Genomic DNA, 16,516 nt, shown 5'->3' with positions numbered 1-16,516 from the left:
TCTATGTTCAAAAGCTTATTATTATTGTGTACAATATAGAGTAAGAAACGCTCTTTTAAATGAGACCTCGCTTGTTGGATTCCGATCATCCAGTCCAGAGTTATTAATATTCAAATAAAAACAGATCTAACCTTCCCCCACCACTTTATTTTGGTAGATAGGGGAAAATGGCTCTAACAAAAAATATTCAAAATTTACTGAAGATTATGAAGCTGTTACTTACAGTACACCTTATCTAGGCAAAATTGTGTAAAAACTTCACTTTCTTATTTTTTGTTGCAGTTGCGCCCCCTAGCGGTCGTTCTACAAACTTGTAAAGCAATTTTCCATAGCCTCTTTAGTTATAAACAATTTTTTCCGTAGCCGCTACGGCTAATACTTTCCGAGATACAGCCGAGAGCTATTCTTAGTGGGACACCCTGTACACCCTCTGTATCTCTGAAACTAAGCATTTTAGAACATACATTTATACGAACTTTTTTAATTATTTTTATATGCAGAATATTCTGCCGAAGTTTCCGGAATACAGTTCGGACCACCCTGTATATAGAACTCAGAATTTGTGAAGAAAGACCTATAACTATATTCTTATAAACAAATATGCACAACTTCTAATTTTTTAGATAGATTCATAATTTTTAATGATACATACCTCATGCTTATATTACCTTTTTTGTAATGTGCAAGGGTTATGCACAACAGTCCTATTTTAAACACACACACAATACAGTACAATTTCATTATTATTATAATAACTTTTATTATTTACACAAAATAAATATAATAAATGTTAAAACATTCAAATGCATGTATTTTATCTACAACTGCATTTTCTCTAATTTATTTGTCGCTTCTTTGTTACCTTGCTCAGTTTTAGCATCAGGCATGGTATTTGATATTGGCAATTTTGATTTCTTGTTCTCATCAGTCTCTTTTACTTCTGTTGTCCTAATTTTCGTTTGCAAACTAATTAGTGCTTTATCAATTTCTAGAACTCTCTCCTTTGTCTGAATTTTAATCTAAATATTAAAGAAAAAAATATACTATTTATCTGTTATGATTTTCTTACCTTATAAAATAGTAATAAAATGTCTGCATTATACACTCAGATGCAAAAAAATCGCAACGGAAAATTTTTTCGTCAACTTTAAAGTGCTATATTTTGTTTATTTTTAGCCGTATTTTATGGAATTTTTTAACAAACTGTATATAAATCTATCAACTTTAATTCATTTACTCAGTTTTTATAAACTTCAGTATTTCGCTGATTATACAGGGTTAATTGAAGGGTTGTTTTTTACCCTAATTTTAAAACACCCTGTGCAATAATTGCCTAAGTAACTTTTCCTGAAACATTATTTTTCGATCAAAACCATGTCTCCTAAGGATTTTGTTTTTTGATTCATGTCAACACATGGCTTGGTTAATTTTTAAGAGCGAAATTAATTACCAACAATTTGCAATTTTTGAACCAAACCAAACTACCGTATGATCGAGAAAAAACGGCATCAACGGCTATGAAATGAAGATCACTGTCATTTTATATGTAAATTTATATGGGAAATGTCATCGATCGTCATTTCCCAGCCAACTGGACACCGTTTTTTTACAGTAATAAAAATTTGCCTAACAAAGAAAAAAATGCTTAAAAAATAACTTCTGACAAGCAGAGTCCGTTTAGGTTTAACGCAGAAGTGTTTACAAAAAATAACTATTTTATTTTGTAGATTTTTCTTGCAGTGCAGTGGCGAAATACCCATAAAGGATTTTTTTGGAGAGATGAATCCGCCACATAGGTATAGACATTTTTTGTAATAACTATGTGTACAAAGAAACAAAAAAACTTGTAAAACATACTGTAATACTTTGTATTGCCTCCCCCGGCTGTTATAACTGTCTGTAGCGTCGGTTCATACTGTTAATGAGGATGTAAATATATTGTGTTGTTTTCCCATTCTTCTGCAACGACCAAGCAAATATTCATTTCGGCCATCTTCAACAAGATTATTGACTTTTACACAATTTTCGACTTTAAGAAAAATATTCAAGTGTACACAACGTACACAACCATAGTCATCAAAGCCACCTCGTCATTATGAAGAATAGCATCAAAAAGTAATGATAACTGAAAAAACTGCAAAATGTTTGTGACCAGATCATTTTGCTCTTAAAAATTATCCAAGGCATGTGTTGACATAAGTCAAAAAACAAAATATTCAGGAGACATGGTTCTGACCGAAAAATTATGATTTAGAAAAATTTGATCACGAAATTATTGCACCAGTGTGTTTTAAAGATAGGGTAAAAAACAACTCTTCAATTAACCGTGTATAATAAGAAAAATACTAAAGGTTATAATAAACTGAGTTTACGAATTAAAGTTGATATATTTATATAGAGTTTGCTAAAAAAATCAAGGAAATAGGGCTAAAAATAAAAATAATATACCTAAAACTTTAAACTCACCTCAGTAGGCTGAAACTGAGAAACAACGGCAAATGCAGATTTTGTGGGGAAAATGGGGAAACACCAGAACACCTTATCACTGAGTGCGCCGAGACGACGACCATTCGTGCCATGAACCTTGGCACGTCTGATGTCGAGGATGGAGAGCTGGCCTCTGTGGAGCCGTCTCAGATACTGGCTTTTCTCAAAGCCCTGAGACTGTATGATGAGTTATAACTCGTTATAACTCAAGAAAGGGGAACACACAATAGATCTGTAAGGTCGCGGTGATTAACTCCCCTTCTAAACATTCTACATTCTACAAAACTTTAAACTTGAAAAAAATTTCCATTGCGTTTTTTTTGCATCTAAGTGTATAATTTAATAATAATTTCCAAAATAATTATTATTCTATAATATTCTGTTCATTACACAATCTCTAATATTTTATAAATATTTATCCCTTTAGAGAAAAAAAAATAATTAGAGAAATATTCTTGGTAATTAAAAAAATTAATAAAAGTAAACATTAAATAGTTATTTAAACATTACTATTTTGGATATCATACATGCTGTTAATAAATAGGTTGTCAAAGCAACAAAATCATACTAACATTTTTTAGATTTGTTTTTACAGGTTTAGCTTTTGTCTTCATCTTTAAACTTTTTGCGCCCGCCACTTTGAAAACATTGCGGTTCTTGCCCATTGTCTAAAACTAAAAATAAAGTAAATTAATATACAAATTATATTAATAATTCATATCATTACTTATAGTGTCACTAATATCCTGTTCCTTTCTTTTAATTCCACAATTTCCAACTAAAATATCTCTGTCTAAATGTATAGTAACTCGCATCATTTCTTTCATGGAACTTACAGTCCTTACATGAAAGATATCTTTAATTTTTGTTGTTACGTCAATAGAGTTAACTTTCAAATTGTTAACAATAAGTTCTCTAACTATTTTTTCAGGATTATCACCTTTGGCAAAGCAGTATATAAAGAGGGTAATATATTGAAAACTTTTTGGAAGACTAATATCCCTGAATAACTCGACATATGTATTTAAAAATTCCACAGCTAAAGCTGGCAAATTCATTGTTACGAAAGTATTTTTTTCTGAATGATTTATTAAATTTTCTTTCACAATTTTTAAAATAAACTCACGACCATCTAAATTGTATCCTTTGAGATTTGAGTCAGAAATTTTGTTTAATTTCTTATTATGCATTAGCCATTTATATGATTCTGGATTAAGATCGTTTGCATAAACTATGCAGCCTTTTTTTGCACAAGGTATAGCAAAAGGTCCCACTCCAGAAAATGCATCAAAAAGAACATCTCCTGTTTTCAATGTTTTAACAATTCGCTCATGTTCAGTACAAAGTCTAGAATTCCAATAAACACTGGAGAAGTCAAATTCAAATTTACAATTATTTTCTTTTACCGCTGTAACCATATTGTTTTCTCCTTTCAAAAGTTCCATTTGAAAGTTTCGATATGTATTATCAATCATGTTCACTTTATTGACAACTGACTTGCATCTTGGAACTTTATCATACAGTACTTCACCTAAAATATTTTAATCTATTATTAAGAACAAAAATTAAAAATATACCTAGTTCATTACCTATGAGATGTTTAAAAGGCAAAAGATGTTCTCTTAAGTTAATATGAACAATGTGACCAATTTGGGTAAAACTGGACATTCCCTCCATATTTTGAGGCAAGACAGCATTCAAAATTTTATCAATAGAATAATTGTCATATTTAAGCATCAAAGCTTTTAGGTCCAAATTTCCTTCACCAAGATTTAGAGCTTCTAATTCGATTCTTGTAGTTTCAGGGAAATCATTCCACGTCTTAATCAAATCAGGATTCAAATAAATATGAACATTACTTTGACAAGCACTATCGACAGGTTTAAAATGTTCTAATTTCAAAAGATATTTCTTCAATAAAGGAAGGACTTTTGAAATATTTGAATACTCAATATTGAAAGTAGGCACATCTACTGTTTTATCAAACGCACTTCTATCTAATTCTTCCATTAAATATACTTTCTCTGGTGGTATTAAAATACTTTTCATGTTTATTTGTCCAAAAAGGTTTTTGAAAAATCCGATTCGTTGGAAATTGTGAAAAACTAACGACAAAAAGGACTTCATAAAACACATATGTTATTCTAGAAAATCATACCTGTATACAAATCTATCCAAGATATAATGACTAATGAGGCATAAGGTCTGCGAAGCAAAAGAATCATAAAAGATCACGTACAAAATTTTAAAAAGTTAGGTTAGGTGAAGAAATTCGAGGTTAAGTAGTATATTAGTTTAATGGCCACAGCTGCCAGGGCTATCCGGCCGGATGGTAGAATTAACTACCTACGGTTGAGCGTTTATATAGATGATGACACACAGACGAGGATCGCTATAAAGCGAGCCTGGGAAATCCCATACCCCGACTGTTGAGTTGAAGAAAATGTTGGCAAAGGAAGAATGGTAAGTAGTAAGGTAATACAAATTAGAGATGTGCTTTTAAATTTTTTATAACACAACCCTGTTCCCTTTTTTACAAGCAAGATACAGTAGGGAACAGCGAGAAAGTCTTTTAGCCATATCTCTGGTTGCTCTGGAAAAAGTCATGAAAATTAATCATAGAAATTGACTTTTTTTTAAATCCTATTTTTGAAGCCTCATTCATAGATAAAACGCTGATAAAACGGCATCTTATCACAGAACAGATACAAATTACAGATTTGTATCTGTTCTGTGATCTTATCTACGATATCTATTATCGATATACAGGGTGTTTCAAAAGACATGTGCCATCTCTCGTGGGGAGATACCTCACGTAAAAATAAGATTTATTTTTTATATCAACATAGGTCCGATACTGCTTTGTTTCGTAGCTGCAGGGTGTTTTTTTAAGTCTTAATAATATGTTTTCGATTTATTATAATTTTCTTCCAAGTCCTTTTAGGGTTTCGAATGAAATATTGAGGGTAAAAGTTACTATAAATATGCTATAAATACGACATATTTTGAAGCCATTGTGCGCGTTCAGGGAACACAGCGGCTGACCGACCGCTGAGTATTTTGCTCAGCGGCTGACTATTTTTGCGTGTAAAAAAAGACCGTTTAGGGAAACCGCTTACTCAGCCACTCAGCCACTGACCGTCCCTGAACGCGCCCATTTTGAAGCTAAAAAAATGTTGACATATTCACCAGGGGCGTGCATATTGGCTATCACTGGAATATTTTTCAAAAAAGCATGTACGCCACAAGTGTACGCCACTAACATTTTTTTTTAGCGAAATAGTGTAAGCAATTTAATGCCGATTAAAAGTTGTCTCTTGATATTTTGTCGATCTCAGCCTCCTTGATGAGATAGGCTAATAGCAAGCTTTTAAAAATTTTAATATCATTAACTTGCGAAAGCTTAAAATAAGTACCCATGGATTCCTCATCTGAAAAAAAGTTCCTATAAACACAAGGGTATGCAAATGCGTAGTTTTAAAGTTACAGGATGATAAAACTTTTTAAAATTAGATTTAGAATTATTATAGAAATATAATTTTTTTAATTATCTTAAACACCCTTATTTTTTTAATTTAAAATTGTTGTAGGTTGGACTAATAGTAATAATAATTTAATAATAAATTAGGTAAAATATATACCTAATTTTTTAATTTATTTTTTATTTTAATTTTATTAATTGTGATTAATAAAATTGCGTTTATCTCATCAAGGAGGCCGAATTCGACAAAATATCAAGAGATAACTTTTAATTGGCATTAAGCGGCCTACACAATTTTGATATTAAAAGAAAAAAGTCAGTGCCGCACGTTTTTTTTTGAAAAATATTCCAGTGATAACCCATATGCACGTCCCTGATGAATTTATCGACACTTTTTTAGAATGAAAATATGTAACACTTATAGTAACTTTTAGACATCAAATTTCATTGGAGTCACTTAAAAGTACTTGGAAGAAAATTATAATAAATCGAAGAATTATTATAACACCCTGTAGCTACGAAACAAAGCAGAATCGGACCTATGTTGATATGTAAAATTATATGAGGAATGTCATCAATCGTCATTTCTGAACTGAACGCGGTTTTTTTCGATCATGCGATATCCAGCCAAGACAATGCTAATCTAATATTTAGCATTGTCTTGGCTGGATACTATGAATGGCTACTGGATACTGTTCATCACCATTACAAAATCGATATAAAAACTTAATGTCTGTTCAACGGGAGGATTCCTAACAGTGACAGATGTGTCTGTCATTTTAATTCGTAGATAAATTGTATTTGCTGTTATTTTTTGGATGTCGTCTATCGAAATCTTTCTTCAGTCGTTGGACAGACTAAATTTATGTAGTAAAAATAAATTATTGACTCAATTCTAAATTACGGCCTTATAACCCAACTCTAAATTAGAGCCTTAACATAGATCAGATTTATATGCGAGTCTGCGAGTCCGACAAGGTAGGGAAGATTTCGACAAACGATATCCAAAAAACGGCAGACTGTCCCTCTCACGTATCGTCTCGTTAGACAGACTATATGTTATATGTATACATTCTCCAGCGGAAGAAACAGAATTCACAAGAAATATCGAAAAATTTACTTTTTAATTCAAATGGCAGACAACCACATATAAAAGAATTATCTCTAAATAATTACTATATCTATTATAACTACCGTATGATCGTGGAGAGCTGGCCTCTGTGAAACCGTCTCAGATACAGGCTTTTGTTAAAGCCCTGAGACTGTATGATGAGTTATAACTCGTTATAACTCAAGAAAGGGGAACACACAATAGATCTATAAGGTCGCGGTAATTAACTCCCCCCTAAACATTATACATTCTACATGATCGAAAAAAAAAGCGGCAAGCAGGCTCGGAAATGAGCATCGATGACATTCCCCATATAATTTTACATTTAAATTTTTTTTATAAGCGATCTTCATTTCATAGCCATCGCTGACGCCGTTTTTTTACAATCATATTGCACATATATACAGTTAACTGTTATAAAGACTGTCCATCAAATCAAGGAAGACTTGACAGACGACATCCAAAAAATGACACATAATACACAATTCGCCTATGAATAAAAAGTGGCACACACAACTGCCACTGTCAGTGATTTCGTTGGACAGACTACATATTCTTTCACTGCACATACTTAGTAATGAAATAACTTCATGGTTAACATACATATCTAGGTAAAATGTAAAAACCAATTGTGTGTCATGATATATTTTAATAGAGTCAATCGTAAAATTACAAGTGTTAGCTAATTAACCACTAGGTATTTTCTTAGTAATTAATATTATCATAAAATACCTACCTAGCATATGTTATATTTCACTTATATTCTTAGGACTATGTACATGTATCAGCTAATTATATACAACTTCTAAGACAACCTAAATGATACTTATTACTCTAGATAGGTATAAAACAACTACACAAAAATAAATAAATGAAAAAAAAATAATGATTAATTATTTCAATATTGTAATACCTAATGTGTGTATAATATCTGCATTTAATAACATTTATTAACGGTTTATTCAAATTCTGCAGTTATATGCTATATATTCGATAGTATACTTTATGTTGTTGATATTCTATCACCATATTATTTTGTAATAGTTTTCGAGAGAAAATTTTAAGAAAGCTGGCTCTTTAATATATCTTTTGCTATTTTTCTTTGGAATAGCGTGCGGGCCGTCTGGCTGCCGGATAGACGTTACGTTCACAACTGCGCATTGAAAGAAGATCCCATATTTTTTTTATTTAGTCCGTTAAATTCTAGTATTGAATATAAATCGAGCAAATCTCCATAACGCGGTGCGAAAAAGTTCCGCCTATAAAGCGCCGAAACAAAAAAAGCGCGAGTTCGAAACCGGCTCGAGGTGAACTTTTTTTTATTTTATTTTCGTTTATAGTCTGATAGTAAAGTATTAAATAATTCTGGTGATTAAAAAAATCAAATATGGCCCGCGCGCTGTTCCAGAGAGCATAGTAAAAGATATATCAAAGAATCAACTATCTTAAAATTCTTGTTTTCCCCACGTTCGTTGGTAGCTCTCGTACTATAAATTTCTGTCAACAATATAAAATTACTATAAATTGATTTAAAATTTTATTAGATAAAAAATCAGTCTTCATATCTTCAAAATATGGCATTTTTATAAAGTTTAAGTCAAGCAGGAAACTTAAAAACCAGGAAAAAACGTAAATGTGTACTCATATAAATATAATAAATTTGTAAGATAACGTATGATCGAAAAAATGGTGTCAACCTTACAAATGCCGAACGATATCAATTTCTGTATAAAATTATATGACACATGTCATCGGTCGGCTTTCCTATGATGTCTTGCAAGCCATATATTATTATTTTTTCGATCATATAGTAGTATATACCGGGTCCGTCTCAAAAGTGGCTCACCCCCTATAACTTTTTTATTTTTTCAGATAAAACAACGAGATTTGGTATGTTAGTATATGACATAAATTGGGATTGATTAACGTATTCAATTGTTTTCGGTCACTTCCGGTTTCACCGTTCAATTTTTTCAAATGGAACGAGGGTGGCTCATTAGCATATTTGGAAAAAGCATTTTTTTACGAATAATTGGATACCACACACTTGGTATTTTGAGTAAAATTGTCGTTATGAACCGCATGTTAAAATTTCAAATAAACCATATACCAAAATGTCAAAAGTTGACATACGATATGTCATTCGATTCAGAGTGTCATTTTATATCGAATAAAGTAAAAAAATACCGAGAGTGCCATTTAAAAATCAAAAGTTGCAGTAATTTCCGGTGAAACCGGAAGTGACCAAAAACAATTGAATACGTCAATCAATCCCAATTTATGTCATATACTAACATACCAAATATCGTTGTTTATCTGAAAAAATAAAAAAGTTATAGGGGGTGAACCACTTTTGAGACGCACCCGGTATATATAATAATTACTGATAATTCAATATAATGCACTTGGAGAATATATAATTATTTTTTTATTTATAGTTCCTTTTCACTATTTCATCGAAGCCCAATGACTCTTAGAATTCCTACACTTAAAAATGATCAATCATGCCACGCATAAAATTCAGTATATAAAAGTCTACCCAACAAATCAGAGATTTCGACAGATCCAAAAAATGACATAAAATGCAATATACCTGTAATTTAAAATGACAGACAACTATGACTATCGTTGCACAGACTTTAAATCTGAATCTTAGGATATAAAATGATTCTGTACAAATCTCACATTCTATCTAAGCAAAACAATTAGAAAGATAAAACTAATAAAAAGGCAATATTTATTTTTATTCAACTTTAGAAAATGTAAAAACTTTTAACGTTGATTAAACAAATAAGAAGATGCGCAACCTTATGGCGATTTCGTGGCACAAAACCTGGCCGAGATGTAGGTGGCAAACCTATTTGAGATTTAGTTTAGTTCTGCGCTGCGGCGCGTTGATAGTCGTGTACAGTGCAGCAGATAAAGAATACACAAGCGTCTAAAGTGCAGAGGATTACCGCATGCAGCGTTGCCAGTTTTCACCTTTTTGACACGTTTTGAAAGAAGAAAAGACAAAAGACATGAAGATTACGATATTTACGAAAAAACGATTTTAGATTAATTCTTGCATCTAGAATGTAGAATGAGTAAGAGGGGTGTTAATCACTGCGACCTTAAAGATCTATTGTGTCCCCCTTCCTTGGGTCATCACACAATCTATAACCCATCATACCCCTGTTGTAGAGGGGACAGAGTATTTCCCATCCGCCTCTGACAATAGTTCTTCCTCCGAGGGTACACATCCTTCCACGGTAGGAGTTTGGCCCTCCGTGCCGCTCTTCACAGTCGAGGAACTTGCCTCCGGCTGAGGAATCCGTGAGGTGGAGGCTGGAGGATCTGTCTCCATTTTCTCCACATCTTTAACTTGGTCTCTCCTTAGACCTGATACCGGTGTTGTCCCGTATCTACAATATAGGATATGTCCCTCTTTCTCTATTGCCTCCTTGTATTTGAGGTCAATTCCTATTGTGAGGACCTGACCATGACCCTCCTCCCTCGAGTTGATGACTCGCCAACTCGATGTCCTTACATTGAAGATCTGACCTTGGATAAGGTTCAGCAGGGAGGTAGTGTCTTTCCCCTTGCTCCTTGGCAGAAAGACCGTTATGGCCGCCCCTTTAGAGATGTTTTGTCCCTTCACTGCAACCATTTCTGACCCTTGCCAATTCTTAAGCTTAGGTGCGATTTCTTGCATCTAGCCTGACCGTGAAACTTTGCAACCCGCAGTTCCGCATGCGCATAAACGATAATCGGTCGGGTATTTCGCATGCAATCTAAAAGAGACTAACCAATGCAATTAAAAAACGCCTATGGCGTATTTTGATTTCTATTGCCGACAGCTGTAAAAAAAACAGCTACATATATATTTTTGGGACACGATCCTCGATCCCGAAGCGACGGCCTTGAGATCAATTGAGCCACGGCTGCTTTTTAGAAAGGCTATAGGTAGGCATTGCTTAGTTCCGCCGTTCATAACATAATAATAAGTACCATCTACAACAGCGGTAAAATTTCCAATGTTTGTTTTTTAATTTCCTCTGCAATTTAGACGGTTTTAAAGAATACTGTACCGTAGTTCCGCGGTCAGTCGACAGAGTGGGTGGTTGCTGAAGACAGTGTTGCCAAAACATTTTTGTCTCCACCGTACAGCACTTGAGACGTAAGGGAAAATCAAATCAGCCTTGTCACGAATTTGCTCATTAGGTTGGGTATCTTCCCAATTCTTTCAATCAACGCTTTTAATTTTACGAATTTGAGAAAAATTAAATCGACGCCTATCGATTGTCGATTAAAAGTTTAATTGGGACATGAGGTGAATGATGGTTGGTATTTTATCCCATAAGATAGATGTTGAAGTTATAAATAAGATCAGTTAAAATAATTTCATCAGTTTTCAATGTAAAGAAAGTGTAAAGCTTGATTTTCATGGATCCGTTGTCCGACGGTACGTTGATACGATATTAATTTTATTGGTAGAATTTAAAGACTTTAATTGGTTAGAAAACAACGCACTTTTTAAATTTATTGCATTTTCATGCCTCCGTTTATCGGATATACGTTGGTGTTATTTTATATTTTCGAGGAATAGAGTAGAAGTGAGCCGTGCCCAGCACCGATGTCTATAGGTGTGGCACACTGCACACGCGCAAACTACAACCACAATAAATAATAAAATACACTACAGTTTCCATAACGATTTTGCTATTTTACTTATATTTTTATCAAGATTAGATTAAATTTATCAAAAAAGTGTCAAAACGTCCGTTATCGTTTAAACGGGTCCGTTGACGGGCTGAAGTAAAATATTTACGGATAAAAAGTAGCGCGAAAACGCTATGACCAATCAGAGCACCGTCCGTCGAACCATCGTATCAACGTATAACGGATGCATAAAAATCAAGCTTAATAAGTACATTCTGCTAAAATATCAGCACCATTTGAAACATTTATTATAAACTTGAACTAAATCCTGATATTGTTTAGAACAAGTAAAAGTTTCTTTTACAATGCAAATGTGTTTTGTCAGTATATGTGCTTCGTCAGTATATGTAAACCACATTACAAAATGTTAGGCACTTACACTCTAATCTCTTCTATTGACTTGAAGGTCATATATTATTACACATACATTATTACACTAATTAAACCGACAAAATGCAAAACCGATTTAAAATAAAGGCATAATATGTTATATACTAATAGTATTTACATATTTGACAACAGATGACTTAACTAGGAATGTAAAGTTCTGAAATATTTTTATTTATTTAAGTTGGTCCCAGCAAGAACTGTGGTGAATCAGTTAAAATTTCTTTAAAAATACCTAAAAATCTTGGAAATGAAGATCGTTGTCATTTTTAAATGTAACATTTTAACGGGAATGTCAGCGATCGTTATTGCCAATCCAACTTGAGCCTCAGAAGTCGATTTATTACGAAATAATACTAGACACAATAGACGCAAATAGTTGGCGCTAATATTTATAATAATTGTTCAGAATTTGATTACACATGTACCAATTGTCATAATTATACAGTGACATATATTGAATGTCAAAAGATAAAAGGATTCTAACAAGTATAATTTATAATGTAGTAATTTTACTTTACAAAATCGCAATATTATATTAAGAATATCAATTTTATTGCAATGCCACAGAAAACAAAAATTATAATTAATATATTAAAAATTATATTAAATTTACTCCATGACTTTATTGTATATATTTACATACCGTGCTGGTAACTCTTACTTTTGAATCGGTATTTACATGTATCGAATTAAATCGCATAGGAATCTTATTAAGTTGGAGTGCGAGAAATGCGACGAGACGGTGTGCTGTTGCGGCGTTGCCAAATTTCTCCGGTACGCCTTTCCCTATGAAGTAAAGTAAAATCACGATCAAAAATCGATTTTTTGGAAAACATCATTAGATAAGTTTCTGAGCATCTAAAATGAAATTATAGGGATATCGTTAGGGTGTCCATTTTTTATAACGAGAAAACGTCAGTAATCGCGATAGTTTAAAAACTCAATTTTTTAACACATAACACGCGATAACTCGAGAACCACTTTAAATAATGAAACTTTTTTTTATTTTTAAGTCCGGATTTTTACAAATGTTTAAATAAGAAAAATTCGATAGGCTTGTTTTCTTTCCATTCAAAAGTTTAAAAACCCATCCATTTACTTTTAGTGCATAGCAATTTTCAGCAATCGTGTAACTTTTTTATTTATAAAGATTTTCACATACTGTCGGCGAAGAAAATATAGCAGAAATGTTTTGGGGTAGTTTTTGAAAAAAAAAACCGCAATCAATTATTTCTAGAATGGATTTCGAGATATCGATTTTTGAATTCTAATAGCTCGACCACTGTCGAACACCAACTCAAAACCACTTGTTTTTACCAAAAGGACAAGTCTTTGTAACTTGCGCTTAAAAATTAACAAGCTGTAGGAAAAATTACAACGACTCCTTAATAAATAAACAAATAAAGTATCTCGAGATATAATTAAATCGTGAAGCTGAACGCATGATGTACACTCTTCCCGAGAATTTTAAGTTCTGATTGGATTGGATCGACCAGCGACCAGTCGACCACGACGAATCTGATATATCCCCTTCCACGTCTCTTAGCAATGTGCAGAGTTTCTCGGTTTATTTCATACGTTTGGCAACGTTTTTCCTGTTCTCTCTTTGTTCAGTACATTATAAACGCATTGTACTCTTCTTACATATGGAAATCTCGACCCAAAACTAACCTTTGCCAGCCCTTAGTATACCTATCTCATTCAAAAAATTTATAATTTTTCTCAAAAATTATCTTTCAGAATTTTATTTACTAGTTCAGTCATCTATTTTTACTATTTTACGTATTTATGAAACTTATAGTGTTGTAGATGAAAATATTTCCGTTGGAAATATTTCCATGGAAATGGAAATATTCGAAATTGCTAAACGTGTCTCGAAAATATTGGAAATATTGGGAATATTGAAAATATTTTTAAAAATACTTCTTGTCATTAACGATTCAAACCCGATGTTAATTAATACCAGGGTTGGAAAAAATCATGATTTTTTTTAAAAAAATCAAAAAAATCAGATTTTTTTTATTTAAATCGGATTTTTTTTATTTAAATCAGATTTTTTTTATTTTAATTCATAACAATATTTAAATCGGATTTCCAAATGACTAGGACTTATTTCCATTTAAAGTCCTATCCTAAATGGCTAAATCTTTATAACTCTGAGCGATACCGATAACATACTACGGCGCGTGTCATTTTTCCACATCGGTCACCAATATATTCCGCAAAAAAAGTCGCTCCCTTCAGATCAAAAGGATTTTTTTTCAAACGCCTCAAAAGTATTAATTTTTGTCATTTTAACGGCTAGGCATAAAAGTAAAGCACTGTTACGCCTAAGCACAAAAGTGCAAAAATATATTATTAAACTAATATTAGGTGTCAAATTCAACGAGTGTACAAATCGTTTCTCGATTACTGTTTGTATTAGTTGCAATGTTTGAAATTGATTAAAAAATTATTTGTAATGTTTTAAAAAAATGGTGTTTTATTTGAAGTAAAAATGTACTTTTTGTGCCTCCTTGTAACGTCGGAATAGCTTTACGATGGTCCTCAAAATGTACAGCATCGTCAAAAAAAGTATAATTTCTACTCTTAATAAAACAATACACTATTGTTCGGAAATAGTCTTAAGTCGAGAATGAAATTAGTATTATCTAATGTCAAAGTGTAAAGTACTTACTGCAAATCAAAATGTCGGTAAGAATTTGGAAACATACCAACGTTTCAAAAAAAAAATACGATTATAGATTTTTGGGAATGAAGATATAGTCTCTATATCAGAAGAACCTAGTTCTGCACCAGTCTGCGAATGATATGTATTTGAACAGCGAATTTTTGTCACTTATAGGTACATAAATTTTAAAATAAATCCCTGCGTTTAGAGGTCTTATGGATTCACACGAAATTACTTCAAAAATCGGTTCAACATTTAAATTGATGACTAGGTATTTTTATAATAATAATAATAATAATAGCTCCCGTATATAGTGTTTAACGCCTTGGGAGCAGCAAGGTACAGCTTGCCATACTAGAGCCGTTCGGCATACAAGGAAGGTAATGTGGCTAGCACTACGCTTCAACCGCCTATTATTACCTCAGGATTGTGAATCCCAAGTACTCATTTAAGGCTGAGTCGACCTAGGTACCCAAACTATTTTTATTTTAATAAAAATAGTCGGCTGATGAAATGCCGGGTGTGGGGATCGAACCCACTACCTTCAGATTGGTAGACGAAAGCCTGTACCTCTACGCCACCGGGCACCATGGTATTTTTATACAGTTTTATAAAATTTACAATTATTTTTCGATTTATTATCTGTTAGGTATATCTGTTATCGAAATAATTTTTTATAGTTTTCTAAGACAGATTTTGATAACTTTTACAATTATTTTTTGATTTAATATAAAGTTTCAATAAAATTAATTTTTTGATTTAAATCACATGATTAAAATTAAAAAAATCACTTGATTTAAATCATTTGATTCGGCTGATGAAATACAACCCTGATTAATACCGTATGATCGAGAAAAAATGGCGTCAGCGTTGGCTATGAAATAAAGATCTCTGTCATTTTATATGTAAATTTATATGGGAAATGTCATCGATCGTCATTTCCCAACCAATTGGACGCCGTTTTTTTTTCGATCATACGGTATATCATTCATATTTTGTAACCCTATAAACATTAAACTTACTATAGAACAGTTTTACAAACATATAATATGGTGAATATATCGAGTTTGAGGATTCACCAAATTATTTGCAACCTCGCATTTCTACGGAGAAGTCCCCAGCTCGTAGGTCGTAGCGTAGGGGAATCCCTGATCGACATAAACATCGTATTATTTGCTAAAGGAAGAACGTGAGTGCCGCAGTTCGTTATTAGAAAATACTTTCATACATTATACGGTGTGTAAAGTATATTTTGTAAGATTTGGAAGTTTATTTTTGATTTTTTGTTAGTGTCAATGGTTAGTGAATTAAAATGGGGAAAACAAAAGACATTGTTTTGGAAGTATTGCATTTTCCCAAATTTCCAACCTAATTAACATTTTTGAACCTATTTAAAAATTGTAGAAGGAGATTATAGCACTATTCATTTTGCTGTAAAAGTATTTTTTGATATTAGAAGGGTAATTCAGAGTAATCTTGCATTGTCCTCACTTGACGACAAAGAAAAATCCGAATTGTTGGAGTTTGTTGACAAAAGAGAAAAATTTGCTATTAAACCCATTCATTATGCTGCAGAATTACTAAATCCAAAATCACAAGGTTCTGAACATCATGAAACCCAAATTCTTTCTGCCATAGAATGCATATACTTAATATATCAAAAAATAAACTCAAT

The 16,516-nt window shown here is 32.4% G+C and overlaps 1 protein-coding gene across 1 annotated transcript; it reads right to left on the bottom strand.

The window, feature by feature from the left end:
• Window positions 1–735: 735 nt before the first annotated feature.
• LOC115876059 (tRNA (guanine(37)-N1)-methyltransferase) lies at window positions 736–4,941 on the bottom strand. The gene is made up of 5 exons (XM_030891735.1): window positions 4,646–4,941; window positions 4,077–4,592; window positions 3,215–4,018; window positions 3,060–3,161; window positions 736–1,019 (listed from the first exon to the last, which is right to left on the bottom strand). The coding sequence occupies exons 1-4, from the start codon at window positions 4,710–4,712 to the stop codon at window positions 3,085–3,087; spliced, it is 1,464 nt and encodes a 487-aa protein (XP_030747595.1). The 5' UTR covers window positions 4,713–4,941; the 3' UTR covers window positions 736–1,019; window positions 3,060–3,084.
• Between the last annotated feature and the right edge of the window lie 11,575 nt (window positions 4,942–16,516).

Source organism: Sitophilus oryzae, unplaced genomic scaffold, assembly GCF_002938485.1.
Source record: "Sitophilus oryzae breed Bouriz unplaced genomic scaffold, Soryzae_2.0 scaffold_1396_pilon_pilon, whole genome shotgun sequence".
NCBI lineage: Eukaryota > Metazoa > Arthropoda > Insecta > Coleoptera > Curculionidae > Sitophilus > Sitophilus oryzae.
The sequence above is the reverse complement of the archived record's forward strand: the minus strand, read 5'-3'. Positions and strand labels throughout refer to the sequence as shown.

Bases quoted from the DNA above. Each gene is read 5' to 3' on its own strand.
- LOC115876059 (XM_030891735.1), bottom strand. From the start codon at position 4,712: ATGATTCTTTTGCTTCGCAGACCTTATGCCTCATTAGTCATTATATCT. The intron at 4,593-4,645 runs GTATGATTTTCT...TTTTGTCGTTAG, and splicing joins TTGGATAGATTTGTATACAG to TTTTTCACAATTTCCAACGA. The intron at 4,019-4,076 runs GTAATGAACTAG...AAAATATTTTAG, and splicing joins GCCTTTTAAACATCTCATAG to GTGAAGTACTGTATGATAAA.